Below are 23,170 nucleotides of genomic sequence, written 5' to 3' on the forward strand. Positions count from 1 at the left end.
TATCTTACTCTAAGGGTTATGGGGAGAAAGCAGAAGAATTGGGTTGAGAAACCTATCAGCCATGACTGAATGGCAGAGCAGACTCGATGGGCTGAATGGCCAAATTTCTGTTCCTCTGTCTTATGATCTTATGAGTACAGGTTCATAGCTCCTTGATAGTAGTCATAGGAAGACAGCATGGGTGAAGAAGGCTTTCAGCATGCTTACTTTCATTGGTCAGAGCACTGAGTATAGGATTTGGGGCAGCTTATTGCAGTTCTACAAGACATCGGTAAGGCCACATTTGGAGTACTATGTGCAGTTCTGGTCGCCCTACTATAGAAAGGATATAATTAAAGTACAAAAAGTGCAAAAGAAGATTTATTAGGATGCTACCTGCACTGGAAGGTTTGAATATATGGACAGCTGGATAAGCTGGGAAATTTTTCCTGGAGCGTAGGAGACTGAGGGGTGAGGCCTATGAAATCATGAGAGGCATAGATAAGGTAAATAGCAAATAGCTTTTCTCCATAGTAGGGGAGTCTAAAACTAGAGGGCATATGTTTCGGGTGAGAGGGGAAAGATACAAGAGTCCAGAGGGGCTTTTTTTTCACACAGAGGGTGGTGAGTGTCTGTAACGGGCTGCCAGAGGTAGTGCTGAAGGCGAATACAATTATGTATTTTAAGAAACATTTAGACAGGTACATGGATGGGATAGGAATGAAGATACAAGGTCAAAACTCAGCCAAATCGAACTAGATTAACTGTGAAAACTGGGCAGCATGGACAAGTTGGGTCTAAGGGCCTATTTCCATGCTGTAAACTTCTATGACTCTAAGGAACATTCCAAAAAGAACTGAGAATCAAGATGTAAAAGATGGAGATGTGATGAGCAATGAACCATAGGGATCAGCAGCAAGCACTCAAGAGTTTTCAATGTAAACTAATGACTTGAATGAAAGAATGAAATGTATGGTTGCTAAACTTGCTCAAGATGCAACGGTAGGGAGGAAACTAAGTCATGAATAGGATATGAGGAACGTACAGAAGTATATAAATAGGTAAAGTAAGTGAGAAAAAATCAGACAGAGTGTAATGTAGAAAGATATTAACTTGTCCACTTTGGCAGGAAGAGCAGATAGAACAGCATATTATTTAAAAATAGAAAATACTACCTGCACTGTCCAATGAATGCCACCAAATGGAGCGCACAACTTCAGTTCAATGGCAGTGAGGAGAAAATTGCCACAGAGTTTTTAAAGGTAAAAATGAGAGAGTGGGACTTGGAACTTGGGAATGATAGAAATGGCAGGAAGTGAAGGAAGGCCAAGGAACTGAGTACAGGAGTGAAGAATGCGAAAACAGGCAGGCCGGGAAGTACCCAGCAAGAAATGTCAAACTGGAATGCACAGCACTAAACAAATACGTTGTCACCATTTTATAAATGCCGTTTAGCATTTATAAGACAGATAGCAAAAGTTTCCAAAATACAAAAAATGAAAAAGAGTGGCTAAAGTAAACACTGGATTTTTAAAGGATGAGAAAGGGAATTTAGTCATGGGATATGAGGAAACATTTGAGGCATTGAATAGGCATTTTGTGTCAGTCTTCGCTGTGGAGGACATGAATGACATGTCAATAAATGACAAAGAGACAAAGGTAGGTGAGGACCTGGAAACAATCACTATCACGAAAGAGATAGTGTTGGGCAAACTAATGGAGCTAAGTCTCCTGGACCTGATGGAATGCATCTCAGGGTACTAAAAGAGATGGCAGAGGAAATAGCAAATATAATACTACTGTTTTAAAAAAAGGAGATAAACCAAAGATGGGGAATTATGGCTTAACTTCTGTAGTGCGGAAAATGCTTGCGTCTATTATCAAGGAACAAATTGGCAAGACACCTAGATAGAAATTGCCCTGTTGGGCAGACACAGCATGGGTTCATGAAGGGCGGGTCATGCTTAACTGAGCTACTGGAATTCTATGAAGTCATTACGAGCAAGGTGAACAATGGGTATCCAGTTGATGTGGTGTATCTAGATTTCCAAAAGGTATACGACAAGGTGCTGCACAAAAAGCTACTGTATAGGATATAGCTGCAAACCATTACTGGCAATGTATAAGCATGAATAGAGGATTAGTTAACTAACAGGAAACAAAGAGTGGGGATAAATGAGTGCTTTTCTGGTTGGCCGTCAGTGACTAGTGGTGTGCCTCAGGGATTAGTGTTGGGTCTGCAATTATTCACAATTTACTAGATGATTTGGAGTTGGGGACCACATGTAGTGTGTCAAACTTTGCAGATAACAGTGGTTAGCACTGCTGCCTCACAGTGCCAGGGACCTGGGTTCAATTCCAACCTCAGGCGACTGTCTGTGTGGAGTTTGCACATTCTCCCCGTGTCTGTGTGGGTTTCCTCCGGGTGTTATGGTTTCCTCCCACAATCCAAAGATGTGCAGGTTAGGTGAATTGGTCATGCTAAATTGCCCGTAGAGTTAGGTGCATTAGTTAGGGGGAATGGGTCTGGGTGGGTTACTCTTCAGAGGGTCGGTATGGACTAGTTGGGCTGAAGGGCCTGTTTCCACACTGCAAGTAATCTAATCTAATCTAACACTAAGATAAGTGGTAGAGCAAAGTGTCCAGAGGACTGAGAAACTTTGCGAAGGGACTTGGATAGTTTAAGTTAGTGGGCAAAGGTCTGGCAGATGGATTACAATGTTAATAAATGTGAATTCATCCATTTTGGGAGGAAAAACAGCAAAATGGGTTATTAGATGAGTGGTTTAAAAAAAATTGCAGCATGCTGCTGTGCAGAGGGACTTGGGTGTCCTTGTGTATGAATCATAGAAGGTTGGTCTGCAGGTGCAACAGGTAAATAAGGCGGCAAATGGAATTATGTCCTTCATTGCTAAAGGGATTGAGTTTAAAAGCAGGGGAGGTTATGTTGCAGCTGTACAGGCCACATCTGGAGCACTGCATGCAGTTTTAGTTTCCTTTCTTGAGACAGACACTAGAGGGGGTGCAGAGGAGGTTCACTAGGTTGATTCTGGAGTTGAAGGGGTTGATTTATGAGGAGAAACTGAGTAGACTGGGATTATATTCATTGGAATTTAGAAGAATGAGTGGGGAATCTTATAGAAACATATAAAATTATGAAGGGAATAGATGAGACAGAAGTAGAGAGGATGTTTCCACTGGCGGGTGAAACTAGGACAAGAGGGCATAGTCTCATATTAGGGGAACAGATTTAGGACTGAATTGAGGAGAATGTCTATACTCAGAGGGTTGTGAAACTATGAAATTCCCTGCCCAGTGAAATAGTTGAAGCTTCCTCAGCAAATGCTTTTATAGCTATGATTGATAATTGTTTGAACAGTAAAGGAATTAAGGATAGTAGTGAGGGAGGTGGGGGAAACACACTTACTCCTGTTCATAGTTCTTATGTTAAAAGTGAAATATATTAACTAAGTCAACTTTAAAAGGCAACACCGTACAATTTTGTTTTCTTTATTTAAGTAAGGATACAATTTTTGAGGGACTTTTTTTTCCTGAACCTTCAGAATTCTCTTCCCCAGAGAGCAGTGGAGGTAAAATATTTCTAAAGTAAAGACAGATAGATCTTAACTATTGAGGGAGCCAAATGTTACTGGGAACGTAGGCATAAATGTGAGGGCACAATCAAATGAGTAAATTACCTTACTGCATAGTGGAGCAGGCTTAAGGGCAAATTGCTTACTCCCGAACCAAATTCATATGTTAAGACATACTTTACCTCAGTACCTTAACAAATAATAAATACCGCTAGGTATTATAATCCAGGAAATACAACTGCCAATTTGAGCTTAGCAAAATTCCGCAAACAGCAATGCGATAACTACTGTTTTCTGTGATGTTAAGTATTAAGCTAAATATTGCCCAAGACTCCAAAGCTACTTTCCCTGCTCTTCAAAGTAGTGCCACGCAACATTCACCTAAGCAGGCTAATATTTTAATTTTGCATCAAAATGACAACTAAGTCTCAATTTTAGCAGAGATTTATTAATGCACATGTTCCAAATAAGTGGGCTGCCCCATGTTGAAATAAATTAGGCAGATCTTGGTGAATTAGCCTATGGAATGCACCTCACTAAATCTACATACCATACTTTGGGAGAACTACCCTATCTAATTTTACTGCACTCCTGATTAGGGTGTGGCACAGATTTACTGTGTCACCTTAGCAGCAAATCTGAGATAACACTAGGTGTGTCAAATAAAGCCCCAATCCTATCCTTGCCTAATATCTAGACCAAACATGTGTAGCAGCAGCATCGGCAGCAGCTATTGCATTGGGTCATGAAGCTTGACCCATTTTTTGCTCCTCACTGTAGTAACTCAATAGCCTTATCGGTAATAACCTCAAGCTGAGGGAGATCAGGCAACAAAAAAAGTAATGTTCACTAATTTAGACAGTAGTCAAAGTGACCACATTGCAGATATTGGGCTAACAACCTTATTGAAACAGTCAAGATTCAAGGTTGTTTCCCCTTGTGGGGGGGTTTAGGACCAGGGCTATCATCTCAACGTAAGGGGTCAAACATTTAAGACAGAGAAGAAGAGGAGTTTCTTTTCTGAGAGGGTGTTCAATCTTTGGAATTCTTTTCCACAGAGGGCTGTTGAGGCTGGGTCATTAGTATAATCAAGGCTTAAATAGACAGATTTTTTAAAAAAGTTATGGAATAAAAAGGTGAAATGCAGGAAGGTTGAGTCACGGAGTATCAGATCAGCCATTATCTCATTGAATGGCAGAGCTTCTATGTCTTGTAGTCTTATAACCTCTTTGTTCACGGCTATAAACAGTCCAAACACTTCCACCTATCCAACTTGCTAACCTGAGGTTGTTGCATACACCATGGGCCCTGACATCATTTTGTGAATTACATTACTTGCCACTTTCAATGTTCATAAATTCAATTCCACTGAATCTAAATAAGTGGCTGTTTCGGTGTAGTAATGTTGAATGTCCTGCAAGGGGAGCTATTGATTTATAGATTAAAAACAGTTCTCAGTTGCTCTGCCAACAGGCTTCACACATCAATTATTTCTTCTCATCTGAGAGCCCAATTAAAATGAGATGTTTTGGTAATTCCTCATCAATCCATCCTGGAGACTGCACTGCCATAAGTGACTGGGATTGATTTTACAGATTTTTTAAAAAATTGGAGTTGCTGCTATAGTTACTATCAAGAGTTATTTTCGTGATAGTGACAGTGCATTATGCTGAAAGTGCTGTTGCAACACATTGGACAACAGATTGTCATTCACTGGCCAACAAGTATTACACATACAGTGACTGAAAGTAACTGTTAAAGTAGACAAATTAGCCTATTTTGTCATTGTTAAAAGTTTATTTCCCTCTATCACCTTGCATTGTCTGTTCTACCACTAAGGAAATTATTGTTATATAATTGCAAGTAGAAAAGTTTCCACCATGGATAGAAATTGGGATTAGGTTGAACTCTAAATGGTTTCTTTCCACCTAGTCCAAGTTCAAAGGGTGAGGGATGTTAGTTCTAGTCTGTTTCAGGACCCAATGTCGACATTAGTAGCTTTTGACTATTTTTAAATTCATTCATAGAATGGAAATATCAATGGCTGAACTATCATTTATTGCCTTGCCTTAGTTGCTGTTGAAAAGGTGGTGGTGAGCTGCCTTTCTGAAATGCTGCAGTCTATATGCTATTGATAGGCCCACAATGCTATTGTGATCTAGAATTGTGATCCAGTGACAGTATTTTCCAAGTCAAGATAGTGAATAGGTCGGAGGGAACTTGCAGGTGATGGCACTTCTATATATCAGCTACCCTTGTCCTTCTAGGCAGCAGTGGTTGTTGACATGGAAGGGTGCTGTCTGAGGAGCTTTGGTGAATTTCAGCAGATTTCATGTAGATGATACACACGACTGCTCCTGATTATCGGTGGGGCAGGTATTGAATATTTGTGGATAAGATGCCAATCAAGCAGCTGCTTTTTAATGGGTGGTATCAAGCTCAAGTGTTGGACCTACACTCATTCGGGCAAGTGGGGAGTATTTCACCACACTCTTGACTTGGCCAGGCTTTGGGGAGTCAGGAGGATGATTAATCACTGCAGTATTCCTATCTTTTGACTTACTCTTGTAGCTATTGATCTATTTGTTTGGGATTGCTTCGTCCAGTCTCTCTCCTGCTATTAGTGCTGTTGCGTCGCTTCACCAGGATGACATTTCATGTTTTTTTGTAATGCCTACTGCTGCTCTTGGCTTACACTTCTATAACCTTCATGGAACCTGGGTTGATTCTCTGACTTGATAGTAATGGTAAAATGAGGGAATATGTCAAGCCATGAGACTACAGATTGTGTTGGGAGTACAATTCTGCTGGTGCTATTGGTCCATAAATGACAGATCTGCAGACACCAGTCCCGTACCCTAGAACAATGACAGACACACAAATGCAAATGTTCCAGTGTTATTTTAACTGGCATACGGACACCAGTACTGTGTTATGCAATGACACAATCACATACACCTGCACTGCACTCCAACATTATATAGTGACAGATTCCCTCAGATGACAGTATTTTATCTCAGTAATTTACAGGAACAGACCTGCAGGCTCCAGTACTGTCTCCTAATACTATATAGCGATAGGCCCACATGAGTATTGCACTTCCATACAGACCTGCACCATCTGTATTCTGACTGTTATACATCTGAAAATCTCTACCTAATGCGGGAACTATAGAATTTACAATTACATTGTTGAATAGTTCTCATAATTCAGTCAAGTTTTAAAGTTAGGTAAATTTCTTCATCTTCACATTCTGATATATCAGGTTCAATGACAAAAACAATATATAAATTACATATGAAAGAAATGTCTACCATATATGTTACTTTTATTCATTCGTGGGACACGGATACTGGTCAAGCCAACTGTTATTGCCCATCCCTAATCAAGAAGATGGTCTTGAGCCATTTCTTTAACAGTGCAGGAACCACGATATAGCTTCAGGATGTGTGTGTCTTGGAAGAGGACTTGTTGCAGTGTTATTATGCTGGAAGAAAGTGAGGACTGCAGATGCTAGAGATCAGAGTTGAGAGTCTGGTGCTGGAAAAGCATGGCAGGTCAGGCAGCATCCAAGGAGCAGAAGAATCGGCGTTTCGGGCATACGCCCTTCATCAAGTGGTAAAGGTCACAGGATTAGAAGGTGCTGTCAAAGGAGGCTTGATGTGCTGCTGCAGGACATCATGTAGATGGTACACTGTGACATCCTGTCACTGTACATCAGTGGTGGAGGTAGGAAAGGATTGAGGCGGTAGATGGGATGCCAACTAAGCAGGCTGCTTTATCCTGTATGGTGTCTCAAATGTCACTGAAGCTGCACCCTCCAAGTAAGTGGGGAATAAAGCATCGCACTCTTGATTTGTTTCTTGTAGATGATATCCAGAGTGTGGTGCTGGAAAAGCACAATAGGTCAGGCAGCATCTAAGGAGCAGGAGAATTGACTTTTCGGGCATAAGCCCTTCATAAGCCTCTACGTGTCCATCTTCCTTCCCACCTATCCGCTTCACCCTCCTCTTTGACCTATCACCATTACCCCTACCTTCATCTGCCTATCGCACTCTCAGCTACCTTTCCCCCAGCTCCACTCTCTCCTACTTATCTCTCTACCCCCTTGGCTCACAGGCTTCATTCCCGATGAAGGACTAATGCCATGGTAAATGTGGAGTTATGAGCTGGGGCTGGGTCAATCTGAATTAGATGCTCTTCGAATGCCAAATGGCCTCAATCTGCACTGTATGGGATTCTCTGATCCACACATAAATACTTTTGAAAATGTGAATTTTCCCAAGAGCACTACAGTAGTGCAAAGCATTTCCACCAGAAAATACTACTGAAGATTGTGTAGCCTACAGCAGCATGTACATTAGAATGGTCAGAATTTTCCCAATAGCAAACGTTTAAAAGCTCTTGAATGCATGGTCCAGTAGACCTCACAAAATAACATGGCCAATCCTTCAGTACCTATTATTTGTGCTGGGTATTTCACAAATAATGCTGATGATTCAAAATCTTGGGTGCCTCAAATATCTAAAATGTATTATTGTATGAGAACAGACCAACTCCATTAATATGAGTTCCACCGCAGAACACAAATTTCACATGTTCAACATTCTCATTGGCATCAGTAAATGCTCAGAGTTACCTTGTTGGCTTAATTACTCTGACCTTCCCACAAGAACCGTATAGAAGACTTACATTGGGATAGTACTCCATCACCAGCATATACTCTGTTCTGCCATCACTCGATATTCTTTCCTCGCCAACAATGAAGCGTGCTATGTTCTCATGCTCCATCAGCGGGAGCCTGTATATGTCTCTTTCATTGATGTAGTTCTGACGGTTTGAGGCACTGAAGATTTTCACAGCAACAGGGCGTTCATTCAATGACCCTTTATATACTGCACCATAGCGACCACGCCCGATCACCTGGATAAAAAAAATTGAACACTTATTTCATTGTAATTTCATCCTATTCAAACCCCATCTGAAATCTTTGCTCAAATATTATTTGGGAAAAAATTAATGTTTTGAATTCAAAAGAGACAATAACTAATGGCTAATTCATCAAAATGGCCAAACCTCACACATGTGCAGGTTACTAGATGATAGACATCACATCTGCACCAGATTTCTCTCCATTCACCAATCCTACCTCCTGAACTGATTATAACATCAGGTCACAGTCAACTGATCTACTATTGGTGGATTGTTTTCACTCCCAGCTCAAGTGACAACATGTGCTTTTGCTAATTTCTCAATAGCAACTTGCATTTAAGTGGTATCTTAAACTAGTAAAATATTCATGGGGCAGAATGGGTGCGAAGGGAGGCAAGAGTGAGGTTTATGGAGGAATTTACAAGAGCTCAGGCCTCAACAGCTGAAGGCACAGCCATCTGAAAGTGGGGATGCACAAGGTGCCAAATTAGGAGGAGTGCAGTTTATCTGTACAGCTAGACATGTTTACAGAGAAAAAGAGGAACGAGAACAAATTGGCATTTGAAAACAAGAATTCTAATTTTAACTTTGAAATGTTGCTTAATTAGCAGAAACGTAACTTAGTGAGTAGAAGAGTGAATACGACTTGATGCAAGTTAGCTTCTGGCAGCAAAACTTTGCATGATCCTAAAGAGAGCAAAAGATGTCAAGGCAATGAGGGTTCATTAGAATAATCAAATCAAGAAACAGCTGGTCACAGATGATTTTCAGCAACAAATGAGCTGAGATGGGACAAAGTCAGGCAACATCAATATATTTCAGTGACAGTACGGTTATATGGTTACAAGTTCATCTCAGAGGCAAATACCAGATTAGCAACCATCTAGTTCAGCTTTAGACAAGGGAGATGGAGTTGGTTATAGCATGTGGTGGGGGCCAAATACAAAGGCTTTGACTGGAGGAAATTTCTTTTCAACCAGTACTGAATGGGACAGGCATCCAGATGATTTACAGACAGTAAATAGATTGGTAAATGGAGGTAGTGGTGTCAACGAACATGTGGATTCTGAAAGCAGTGTTTTGAAATCATGTTGCCAATGGGCAAAATGTAAATGACAAATGGAAAGGGGAGTTCATCAAACTTAACAATCCTCTTGCAATGATTGAATAGAAAGGAATGAAAGCACATGAGTTCCATCCAACCAGCTAGATGGTAGTGGAGGGGTACAAGTGAATAGTTGGGTTACCGGTGTCGAAGACTATAGGTAGATTGTGATGGATGAGGAGGAGCAGCGTATCACAATCGCAGAGTATGTGACTTTGATGACAGTCATTTTCATAATGTAGAAAAGGCAGAAATCCTTGTAGAGCCCCAAAAGGGTTTGACACACATTTGAAAAGTACAAGACATTCAAGATCTGTGGAGAGGAAAGAGAGTTTGGGACGGTAGTTGGCAAAAACAAAGTGGTCATGGATTTTGAGAAGGTGGCAGATTTTAAACAAAGGGAAATAAGAGTGAGAGAGAAAATTGCTTACAATATCAGGTAACGTGGGATTGAGAAAGAAACATAAACAAATTTCTGGAGAAACTCAGCAGGTCCTGCAGCACCTGTAGAGAAAGAAACAGAGTTAACGTTTCATGTTCAGTGACCTGTGTTCAGAAACCAGGAAAGGAAATTGGGTGGTCAGCAGTTTAGGAGGTTTAGGTCAAGGGAATACAAGGTGACATCTTAGACAAGGTGAGTTCAAAGACAGCATGAGGGAAACAGGAAGCTAGACAAAAATGCAAGTTCAGGAGGGCTCCTCTTATCTCTTATCAATCAATGGACTACACAACTAATTTGATTGGAACCCAGGAGCATGGCAACTAATCATAGCCACAATAATAATCAGCTATCCATGCATGAAGCTGGAATCAAACTTGGTAGTTTATAACATGGATGCTTTTGGTCCATAAAAGACAGCTGCTTCTTTAGAACATATAGGAGCTAAAGTGGGATTTACATACCTCAAGCAGTTTTAGACTGTCCAAGTCCAGGAATGATTCAGAAGGTGCAGCCTCCATCATGTTCATGCTGTGAAGTCCATGCTTCCTGTCCCCTGGTTAAATAAGCATCAATGATGGCAAATAATGAAAGCACCAACTTTACAGTTTCTGTATTCATATAGTTTGTAACATAAATGGTGCAGAATAAGACACCATTTTATGACTACTATGGAGATTCTATATATGCAGCTGCACAGTTCGTGCTCGTGATTCAAATGTTGTTGGGTCAGTAGGGATCATGAGCATCAATTAATTATTTCATATTAACACTGGGAAAATAAATTGATAACTAGCTCTGAAATATAGAGCTGAAAAATGTGTTGCTGGAAAAGCGCAGCAGGTCAGGCAGCATCCAAGGAGCAGGAGAATTGATGTTTCGGGCATAAGCCCTTCTTCAGGATTCCTGAAGGGCTTATGCTCGAAACGTCAATTCTCCTGCTCCTTGGATGCTGCCTGACCTGCTGCGCTTTTCCAGCAACACATTTTTCAGCTCTGATCTCCAGCATCTGCAGTCCTCACTTTCTCCTGTAAAATATAGATAAAATAAGAAATCTACTAATGATATCCATCTCAAGTTAACAACTCCAGTTAATTAATTTTGAAAATCCAAATGACTGCATATGGCGGAAATCAGAAACAAAAGTTGCTAGAAAAACTCAGCAGGTCTGGCAATTTCTGAGGAGAGAAAGCCTTCTTCAGAACAGCTCTGAATACTGCCAGATTCTGCCACACCTACTGAGTTTATCCAGCAATTCCAATTTGATGAGGATGTTAATGTCTGGAAGAGGAATGCTTCCCATTTCACATATCCAGTATCAAAACTCCAAGAACAGCACAGCACAAGTGAAATACAAAGGAAAGTTCCATCTACAATGATCCATCACACACTGGCACCGCACAGGATACATGTAAGTGAAGCTCCTTTCCTAATGCCCTTCAAAGTGCCTCAGTCTCACAACCTCAGAACTGTAGGATCTATCACACCCATGTGATCTTTTCCAATTCCACATCCTCTCTAACATTGCAAATTAGTGTCAATTGGTACAGATTTGTAACAAGGGAGGTTTACATTTTTCTCCAATCTAACTAGAAACTAAGTGGAAACTACCCATTGCTCAATTCATATTCAAATCATATAGCTATCAGAAACATCACCAGGCTAAATGGGAACAAAGTTCCAGAGGTGGAAAGCCAGCAATAAACTACTGTCCCTAACTTGGCAGCATTAGGGCCAAATTAAGAATCATAAGATACTTAAATGTGGGAAACTTGAAAATTGTTAGTGATTCTAAAACACTACAGAAACATATCACTAGTAACCGTATTCTCAAACATACCAGAGAGTCAAGAATAATAATTAGAAAAAGCAATAAATTGCAAATGTTGAAAATATTAAAGTGTTAATCAGACTTATCCCAAACTGCTGCCAAAAAACCTTCTGTGCATTTTCATCAGCTTCAGTTGGCACTGTCACTTTCAGTTGGCAGTGACAGAAAGCTCTGTCGTCTGGAGCATCAGATGGCCTTATTGGACTAGTTTACATACATGGTCTAACTGGCTTCCTTCTGACAAGCATCACTGATTCATCCAAGGTGGTAGTTCATATCATCAGCTGTCCATCTGAAATACTGTTGGCCAAGTATTGTAGCATAGACAGCATTCCAATGAGACCTGTTCATATATTCACCAACAAAAGCACTGGCTAGATGTCTTCCCCATAGCGTAGGACTGTTAAGATTAATCGTTGTGGCCTTCCTTCTTCCATAGCGGAGATCAACATTCTTAAAAAAGAATTACAGTTTTTCTGTGTTTATTCTTTTATGGAATATGGGTATCATTGGCAAGGCTTTTTTGTTGCCCATCCCAATTAGCCTTGAATTGAGAGATTTCTTAGGCCTTGTTCAGGGGGCAGTTAAGAATCAACAGACACATTATTGCCTGTCTGGAGTCACACATAGGGCAGACCAGTAAGGATGGCAAATTTCCTTTACTGAAGAGCAAACTAGTAACAAACTGTACAGGTTTTTACAACAATGGATGACAACTTCAGGAAGGTAAAAAAAAACTGCAGATACAGTCAGTTAGAAGAGGTAGCCAAGTTTTGCAGGAGATTCCTGTGGCTATCCCCATCTCAAATACATGTGAGTTTTGGATGCTGTTGAAGGGGTGACTCTCAGGTGAACAGAGCACTGATAGCCAGACCTCTAGTACTGTGATTGGCTCTACTGTAATGAGGGAAATGTCAGAATCCCTTATTATAATCGATTGCTTGGAACATCTAGTTTGGGGCACAATAGAAGTTTCTGCGGCTGTAAGCGAGACATGAGGACAGTATGTGTCCTCCTTGGTGGCAGGGTAAAGGTTGTCTCGGAGAGGGTGCACAATGTTCTGAAAGGGGAGAGTGACCAGTAAGAGGTTGTGGTAACGTTGGTGCCAATGATGTAGGTAGGGAAGGGATTGAGGTCTGCAGAGAGAATACAAGAAACTAGGCAGTGGTTTAAAAGTAGGTCCTTGAGGGTAGTGATAACTGAACTGCTTGTAATGCTACGTGCTAAGGAGAGTAGGAACAGGAAGATAGAGCAGATGAATGTGAGGTTAAGGGGACGCTGCAAGGGGCAAGGATTCACATTTTTGAACCAATGCAATATCTTCAGGGTAGAGAGTTGTATAAGAGAGACAGATTTTACCTGAATTGGAAGAGACCAATATCTTTGCTTGGAGATTTGCTAGTGCTACTAGTAATAGTGAGAAAAGAGAAAAGGCTGAGGCTGGTACAGGAGGTAAGGGGAGCAAGTCAAACAGTCAAAACAGACAACAGCTTGGCAGACAACAAGGAAAGACTGATGAATTAAACTGCATTTACATAAATGCAAGAGGTCTGACACATAAAGCAAATGCACTTTAAAAACCGATTTGTGGGATGTGGGCTAGCCAGCATTTATTGCCTGTCCCTAGTTACCCTTGAGAAGGTGGTAATGAGGTATCCTCTTGAACTGCTGTAGTCTACTTGCTGTGGGTTCACCCACAATGTCATTACGGTGGGAATTCCCGGATTTGACCCAGTGACAGTGAAGGAACAACGATGTATTTCCAAGTCAGAACAGTGACCGGCTTGCTGAGGAACTTGAAAGTGGTCGTTTTCCCACGTATCTGCTGCTTTTGTCACTCTAGATAGCAGTGGCTGTGGGTTTCACCATCGAAATGGTGAATTTCTGCAGTACATCTCTTAGTGCATACTGGAGGGAGCGAATGCTTGTGGATGTAGTACCAGTCAAGCAGGCTGCTTTGTTCTGAATAGTGTCAAGCTTCTTGAGTGTTGTTGGGCTATACTCATCCAGGCAAGTTGGAAGTATTCTATCACATTCCTGATTTGTGCTTTGTAGATGGTGGTCAGGCTATGTATGGGGAATCAGGAGGTGAGTTACTTGCCACAGTGCTTCTCACCTCTGACCTGCTCTTGTAGCCCCCACTGTGTTTATGTAGCGAGTCCAGTTGAGTTTTTGGTCAATTATAACTCCCAGAATATTGATTGTTGAGGATTCAATGAAGATAATACCATTAGGTGGTGGTTAGATTGTCTCTTATTAATAACGGTCATCACCTGGTATTTGTGTAGTGTGAATGTTACTTGCCACTTCTCAGCCCAACCTGGATATTGTCCAGATCTGGTGCATTTGAACACTTCAGTACCTGAGGAATTGCAAATGGTGGTGAACATTGTGCAATCATTGGCAAACATTCTCACTTCTGAACTTATGATGGGGGAAGGTTACTGATGAACCAGCTGAAGCTGGTTGGGCCAAGGACCCTGAGGAACTCCTACAGAGATGTCCTGGAGCTGAGATGACTGACCTCCAACTACCATGACCATCTTCCTATTTGTCAGGTAGGACTCCAACCACCGGAGAGTTTTCCCCCTGATCCCATTGATTTCTGTTTTGCTCGGGCTCCTTGATACTACACCAGGCCGAATGCAGACTTGTGTCAATGGCTGTCACTCTCAAATGGCTGTCACTCTAGAATTCAGCTCTTTTGTCCATGTTTGAACTAAGGCTATAATGAGGTCAGGGGCTGAGTGGCCCTGGTTAGGGCGTGATTTGGAACATGGAGCTAGTATATTATAGCTGTTACAGAAACATGGCTCAAGCCTGGACAGGACTGGCAGCCGAAAGTTCCGAGGCATAGATGCAATAGGAAGGATAGAAAGGGAGACATAAAAGGAGGGGGAATTGGTGTGTTTGGATAGGGAAAATATTATGACTTTACTTAGGCAGAATATTCCTGGGAGATCATCCAGTGAGGTTATGTTGGTGGAACTGAGAAGTAAGAAAGGGATGAACACTCTGCTGGGATCGTATCATAGGCTCCTCAATAGTCAACGGGAAACTAAGAAGCAAATATGTAAGAGGAATTTAGATATCTGTAAGAACAAAGGGTTATAATAGTAGGGAATTTAAACTTTCTAAACATTTGCTGGGGCTTCAGTGAGGGAGAATTTGTTAAATGCGTTCAAGAAAACTTTCTTATTCAATACGTGGATATATCAACAACAGAAGGAACAATACTTGATGGTATTAAGACAGGAACTTACAAAGGTTGACGGCGGGGGGGGGGGGGAGGCTATTCAGACATGGGAACTTAAATGAGAAAACGAGAGTTCAGAGACAGTACGTTCCTATTAATGTGAAGGGCAAGGCTGGTAGTTGCAGGGAATGCAGGATGAATGGAGAAATTGAGACTCTGGTCAAGAAAAAGGAGGAGTCTTATGTCAGCTATAGACAGCTGGAATCAGGTGAATCCCTAGAGGAGTACAAGGGCAATAGGAATGTACTTAAAAGGGAAATCAGGAGGAGGACACGAGATAGCTTTGGCAAATAGAGTTAAAGAGAGACCAAAGAGATTTTAAGCACTTTAAGGGCAAAATAGTAACTTAGGAGAGAATATGGCCTCTTAAAGTTCAGCATGGAAGATTTATGTGTGGAACTACAGGCAATGGGTGAGATACTAAACAAATATTTCATGTCAGTATTTACTGTGGATAATGTCATGGAAGCTAGGGAACTTGGGGAAATAAACAGTGATGTCTTGAAAAGAGTTCATATTACAGAGGAGGTGGTGCTGGAAGTCTTAAAATACATAATAGGTAGATAAATCCCCTGATCATAAATTTCCCAGAACTTTGTGGGAAACACGGTAAGAGATGGCTGGACTCCTTGCTGTGATCCTTGTATCATCGATAGTCACAAGTAGGGTGCCAGAAGACGTGGTTGACTAAGGAAAAGCCAGGAAACTATAGACCAGTGAGCCTTACATGAGTGGTAGGTAAGTTGGTGGTGAGAATTCTGAGGGATAGGATTTACATGCATTTGGAAAAGTAAGCACTGATTATGAATAGTCAACATGGATCTGTGCGTGGGAAATCATGACTCACTTACATGATTGAGTTTCTTGAAGAGATGACAAAGAAAATAGACAAAGGTAGAGAGGTAGATATTGTTTGCATGGGATTCAGCAAAGCGTTCAACAAGGTTTTGCATGGTAGATTGGCTAGTAAGGGTAGATCACATGGGATCCAGGGAGAGCTCGCCAATTGGATACAAAATTGGCTTGAATATAGGAGCTAGAGAGTGGAGACTGATGGCAGCTTTTCGAACTGAAGGCCTGTGACCAGTGGTGTACCATAAGGATTGTTGCTGGTTCCACTGTTTTTCGTCATTTATATAAATGATTTGGATGAGAAAATAGGAGGTATAGTTAGTAAGTTTGCAGAAGACACCAAAGTAGGAGTAGTGGACACTGAAAAAGATTACAGTGGAACTTCGATCAGATGGGCCAATGGGTCGATGAATGGTGGATGAATTTAATTTAGATAAACATGAAGTGTTGCATTTTGGTAAGACAAACCATGGAAGGACTTCTACAGTTAATGGTAGAGCCCTGGGGAATGTTGCTGAATAAAGAGACAGAGGTGCAGGTGCACAGTTCCTTGAAAGTAGATAGGTGAAGATGGTGTTTGGCACACTTGCCTTCATTGGTCAAAACACTGAATATTGGCATTGGGAATGACATGTTGCAGCTTTACGGGTGATTAGTGTGGCCACTTTTAGAATACTGCATACATTTCTGGTCGCCCTTCTATGGAAAGGATATTTTGAAACTTGAGACGGTGCAGAAAAGATTTACAAGCTTGTTGTCTGGACTGGAGGGTTTGAGTTACAAGAGGAGGCTGAATAGGTGAGTACAATTATAACATTTAAAAGGCATGAGTATATGAAGGGTTTAGATGGATATGGGCCAAATGTTGGCTCATGGGACTAAATCAGATTGGGATGTCTGCTCAGTGTAGACAAGTTGGACTGAAGGATCTGTTTGCTTGCTGTATGACTCTCTGATTCTGAGATTCTGTAACCAATGATAATTCTCATGGGCACCATAACTGAAACTCTCAATTGCAGACATACTTATTGAATTCCATCAACTGCCATTGTGGGACTTGAACCTCTGTGCATTAGTGTGAGCTTTTAGATTAGTCATTCAGTGATATTACCAAGTTACAACAGTCTTCACTGGTTTGTGCTGGTCCATGCTGCTTTTACAAACAGATTTCAGATATAATTGTGGGTATGCTCGCCGAGCCGGGAAGTTGATTTGCAGATATTTCGTCCCCTGTCTAGGTGATATATTCAGTACTTTGGAGCCTCCTATGAATCACTGCTATACTGTCTCTTCTGGAATTTATTTGGTTTCATTCCTGCTGCTTCCAGTTGCCTTTTCCGGTTGTTCATTACAGTGGCCGGTATACTGGGTCTAGTCTATGCGCTTGTTGATGGATTCTGTGGATGACTGCCACGCTTCTAGAAGTTCTCTGGCTGTCCCCTGAAGAGCTTGTCCTATCATTGTTGTTGAATTTGTGGTCCTTGTCATCTGCGTGTTTGGCTACTAGAGACAGTTGGTAGTGGTGTTCAGTAGCTATTTGGTATCGGGGATGTGGATTGCTAGTTGTCTGCCTATTTGTTCTATATCGTGTTTCATGCAGTCTTTGCATGGAATCTTGTAAACTACATTAGTCTTACACATGGTCTTTTGTTCTGGTCAGCTGTTGTCTGTGCGTGGCTGTCAGTTTATGGGCTGGAATTCCTAGACAGCATCAAGAATATAAACATAGATGAGGACAAAGCAATGGTCTCATTTGACGTAATGGCACAGTTCACTGCAATTGACAAAACTCTAGCCAGAGAGACAATAGCCAACCTCCTGGACAAACAATACAGATGCCATGACAGGGAACCAATCGACAAGGATGACATACTGAAACTACTAGACCTTTGCCTGACGACACACTGCACATTCATCACTCAGATATATGAGCAATCAATGGAACACCCATTGATTCACCCATCTTCGGGCTCATAGCAAAAGCAGTGATGCAAAGATTGGAACAAACAGCCTCTCACAAATCCAACCCAAACTCTGTATCAGGTATATGGGTGACACTTTTGTAATTATTAGGAGAACAGAGATTGAGAACATACATCAGACTATCAACACCATGCTCACTGGGGTCAAATTTACGAGAGAGGAGGAAACCAACAACCAACTCCCATTCCTGGATGTGATGGTAGAAAGAACACAGAATGGTGAATGCACTACAAGAGTGTCTACAAAAACAACACACATGAACCAGATCCTGAACTACAACAGCAACCACCTGAACACAAACAAGGGAAGCTGCATTAGGACCCTATTCAAATGGGCTACAACACACTGTAGCATTCCGACATGTGAAGACAAGACGACGACGACCTCCACAGAATCTTCACCAAAAGCAGATATCTCCACAACTTCATCTGCAGATGCCCAGCAGAGAAACAATGCAACAAAGACATGGCACAACCCAACACATGAGCCATGCTACGTTATATAAAAAAATTCTCAGAATTAACAGCCAGATTTCTCTGACTATTTGGAGTCATGACAGCCCATAAACCGACAGCCACGTCCAAACAATAACTCACCACAGGAAAAGACCCTATACCCATCATATGCAAGACTAACGTAATTTACACGATACCATGCGAAACCTGAATGAAACAATAAATAGGACAAATAGGCACAGAATTAGCAATCTGCATCCACGAACACCAACTAGCCACTAAACGTCATGACTAGCTGGTCCTGGTAGGCATACAAACAGATGACAAGGACCACAAATTCGACTGTGATTCGACACCGATCACAGGACAAGCTAAACAGAGGAGAGCAAGAGAAATTCTAGAAGCACTGCAATCATCCACAGACTCCATCAACAAACACATAGATCTAGACCCAATATAACGGCCACTACAACAAGCAACCAGAACCGGCAACAGGAAGCAGCGGCAATGAAACCAAATAAATTCCAGAAGACACATTACAGCAGTGCTTCACAGGAGGCTTCAAAACATTGAAAATGTCGCCTAGTCAGGGGACAAAACGTCTACAAATCAACTTCCCAGCTCGGTGAACATACCCACAAGTACGGCAACCAGCACCCAAGCTACAAATCTTTAATTTCAGATATAATGGATTAATGGCTTGTGTGGTGGTCTGTAGTGAGCATTCTTTGGCTTGCTCTCTTGAAAGCACAAGTATTTTTCACTATAATTGTGATCTGAGTGCTGTAGTACAATGGAAAAGGGCAAACATATAGGATTCTTGAGGGTAAATATACGGAGAAGGCGTTTTCCCTCTTGGAAGAGTCTAGGACCAGAGGCCACAATCTCAGAATTAAAGGGACACCAATTTAAGACTGAGAAGAGAAGGAATTTCTTCTCTCAGAGGGTTTGAGGGTCTTTGGAACTTCTTGTCACATACAGCAGTGGGGGCAGAGTCCTTATGTATTTAGAGTATCCATTCAGCCATGATCCTATTGACTGGCAGAACAGGCTGGAGGGGTCGAACGGTTAGTTCCGTTCCTGTTCTTATGGTCGAACAATCTAAATGAGAGGAAAGGTCAGTCAACATGCAATGAATCTGTTGTGTCTTTATCGCATAGCGTGGTCTATAAAACAACAGTTGGGAGATTTTGTGTCATGAAGGAGGTTTTGATGTACAGGAGATTCTGTTACCATACTCCTTACTTGGAAGGTTTGCAAGGACACTTATATTCAAATTGCACTACGGTGTTAGAACAAAGGGGCCCAAAACAATCATGCTATCTTTTAATTTTAGAACACAGAAGCTAATTAAGCAAAACAAGATGAACAGTGAGTTTACCAAAACAAAATTCAACTTGTCATTATCAATGTTTTTTAGAGTAATCACAGGCACGAAGTGTCCCACAAAAATCGTGATCATCCACAAAATGATTCACTACAGTTTCTGAAGCATCAGTTTTTAGTTACATGAACACTGGTCATCCACATTTATTTGAATGTATGGCAATGCAGATGCAGTAATTAAAAAGGGTGGACTGTGTGTGACCTGCAAAGACACTTTCAGGTTGACAGTTCATACATGAAACATTACTTGCCAAGCTGGGCCAAGTGATCATTTTTATTTGACTGTGGTTGGCATCCCAACCAATGCACTTTAAAGCAAGGAGGAGTGGAGGCCTTTGCTGATTTTCTTGTACTCCTTCACCCAGGGACACTGAGACCAGGTGTAACAGCACAATTGAAAACTGGTGGCTGCTGAATAGTGATCTAGACAACAAGTGAAAAATATAGATAAATCTGAAATAAACTCTGCTGGCATTTTCGGGAGCCATTAGAACTCAGATTAAATGAAAACTTTAAAGTCCCTTTGTTTATTTTATATGTTTTGAATTAGCTAACCTCGAGATCATCAAATTCTGGCTTTTGTAACAATCACATAGGCAGATACACACTCCTGACCCCTGTCCAGTGACTACTGAACATGCAGATTCCTACTTCTGATCATTATCTAGTGCTCCTGAATATTAATCAATGGCTTTTGGGTTGGCAATACAGGTATATGTAAGCCTGATCATCTTACACTGAGTTCTGTATGCATGTATGTCAAATAAGCAGAGGATAAGGATTGGCTGTATTGTTCTCACTTCTGAGTGGGTCTCACTAGCTAGATAGTGCATGAAGAATAGCCAACTAGAGATGAAGAGATGATCACTTTCCTTTGACGAGTAACAGCCACAAAGTATCAAATTGGAAACAAGGAGAAAGGTTTCCAGGAAAAAAAAGGTTACTTCCATCCATTTTATGCTAATTATTGCCTGAATTCATTTGGAAACTATAACAAATAAATCTCAATCCTTTCATGGCTCGTGTTCAAATTCAGTAAAATAGATTTAACTCTGTTTAAATAGATATGATGAAAATTCATGTTAACACCAGAGATTTCCTTTACAAACATGTATTTGGAATTGGCTTTAGCATATCCTCATAATTGCTGTGCAACCAAACAGATGTAACTTGAATCTTCCTCACCTCCGATTTTGGCTGCTCCCAGACCAAACTCTGTCGTGACAATTTTCACTCTCTCTTTCCACTTTTTTTTCTCCTTGTCTCCTGTAGACACCTCTCTCCTACACTCACACCTCCTTCCACTTCTCCCCTCTCAAGTACTGTGCCCTCTGAAATTCCTATCCTCATTCCCATACTAAGTGGATAAGGTGGTAAAGAAAGTGTATGGCATGCTTGCCTTCATTGGTCAGGGCAGTGACTATACAAGTCACTTTACAGCTGTGCAACCTGGTGCTGTGTGTATAAAGCTTCAGTTAGGCCATATTTGGAGTAGTAGTGTGCAGTTCTAGTCACCATGCTTTAGGAAGGATGTGGAGAGGGTGCAAAAGAAGTTACCAGGATGTTGCATGGATTGGGGAGCAAGGCAGAGAGTGAGAGAATGCAAGAGAGAAAGAACACGCAAGAGAGTGAGGGGGCAAGACAGAATGACAGCGTGATTCTGAGTATGAGATTATGAGTTAGACAGTGCATGAGAGAGAATGCAAAAGTGAGAGAGAGTGCAAAACATAGAGACAGTAAAATGCAGAAACTGAGTGAAATACAGAGAGTGCAATACAGACAGAGGCAGAGAAAAGGAGTGCGAGTGAAAGAATTTTGAACCTTCTTTAAATTATGACGGCATATTATTTGCTGACACTCACCTGCGAGCATTCTATACCCAAAGAAGAAAGCTGCAATCAGAACAGCTACAACTGATACCGATGCCAACGCAATTACAATTGTCTCCTCCTTATAGTGCGGTCTCCAAGTACCTAGAACACAAAGATAAATTGTGGTGTTGTAATGCACTTTAATCATTTTATTGCTACCAATTTACTACATACAATAAATGTAACAATATGAAAGAAAGAAATGTATTTGTAAAACATCTTATTAATAGCTCTCAAAAATCCCAAAATACTTCACACATCATGAACCACACTGAGCTCTGATATTACAGTAGTTAGCACAGTAGACATTTTCACATCATTACAGCCCACTAACAGCAGTAAAGAAATTAATTGTTTTTAGAGCTGTTTATTGAGTCAGGAATATTCTCCAGGAAACATGGAAGTTGCCTGCTCTCTTCTTAATTGTACCCTAGGTTCTTTGATTCCCATTGAACGATTAAAATTAGCAATGGGACAAGTTTCCAAAGAACTTCAACCTGTGCTCTTCAGCCACTGCAGCACACCAACTAAGGGGCTACTGACTGATTCAAACTGGCTTGTGTTTAACTAATTGATTATAATAAATCTTCTCCCACCAGCTTTCGTCCTGTATTTCAACACAGTGGCTCAGTGGTTAGCACTGTTGCCTCTCAGCGCCAGGGGCCCATGGTTCAATTCCAGCACATTCTCCCCGTGTCTGCTTGGGTTTTTTCCGGTTGCTCTGGTTTCCTCCCACAGTCCAAAAATGTGCAGCTTAGATGAATTGACCATGCTAAATTGCCCATACTGCTCAGGGATGTGTAGGTTAGGTGCATTAGTCAGGGGAAAACGCAGAGTAAAAGTGTAGGGGAATGGGTCTCCATGGGTTACTCTTCGGAGGGTCAATGTGAATTTGTTGGGCCAAATGACCTGTTTCCACACTGTAGGGATTCAATGATTCTATTTCATAGCTGAAGTGTTCATATTAAACATACCAAAGGTATAGAAAAATAGAATGTATAAACTAATCTGTGTGTTCAATGAAATAGTTAAAACCAATATCAAAAGATTCTCTGGAGGTGCACTTTGTAATGAATGGGTTTGTCTGAGCAGCAGTGGGGATGCAACTACTGGCCATCTCATGACTGAACACTGAAGAAGGAGAACAAACTTGAGTATTTCATATAGTGGAGGTGAAGTATATCGCTGGTAACAATGTATGGGAAAATAATTGCATCAAAGGCAACTTAATGTAAAGCTGCATCACATGCCAGGAACTAAACTTGGGGTGCTTTATCAGTGCTATTTTATGTTTTTTACTTGTCAGTGCCTTTAATCACCTGAATCTGTAGTTTCAAAGGAAGGCACAAGAAAAATTAGTTACTACTCTCAATTCTCTGCACTGGGATTTGAAGGAACAACTTTTTGAATAAGGATGATGGCTGCATTGAGATCTAAAAGATGGAGCAAGATGAGATGATCAATAGCTTTGAGGTCCTGTGGGTAACT

General features: G+C 41.2%; 1 protein-coding gene across 1 annotated transcript in view; it reads right to left on the reverse strand.

The window, feature by feature from the left end:
- Window positions 1–23,170, reverse strand: part of bmpr2b (bone morphogenetic protein receptor, type II b (serine/threonine kinase)) — a 300,682-nt gene that overhangs the window by 27,818 nt on the left and 249,694 nt on the right. Inside the window, exons 4-6 of the mRNA XM_060827667.1 lie at window positions 21,674–21,784; window positions 10,513–10,604; window positions 8,265–8,495 (exon numbers count right to left, since the gene is read on the reverse strand). Of these exons, the coding sequence (XP_060683650.1) occupies window positions 8,265–8,495; window positions 10,513–10,604; window positions 21,674–21,784 (434 nt within the window). The remainder of the gene's footprint in view (window positions 1–8,264; window positions 8,496–10,512; window positions 10,605–21,673; window positions 21,785–23,170) is intronic.

This window comes from Hemiscyllium ocellatum, chromosome 7, assembly GCF_020745735.1.
Source record: "Hemiscyllium ocellatum isolate sHemOce1 chromosome 7, sHemOce1.pat.X.cur, whole genome shotgun sequence".
Classification (NCBI taxonomy): Eukaryota; Metazoa; Chordata; class Chondrichthyes; order Orectolobiformes; family Hemiscylliidae; genus Hemiscyllium; species Hemiscyllium ocellatum.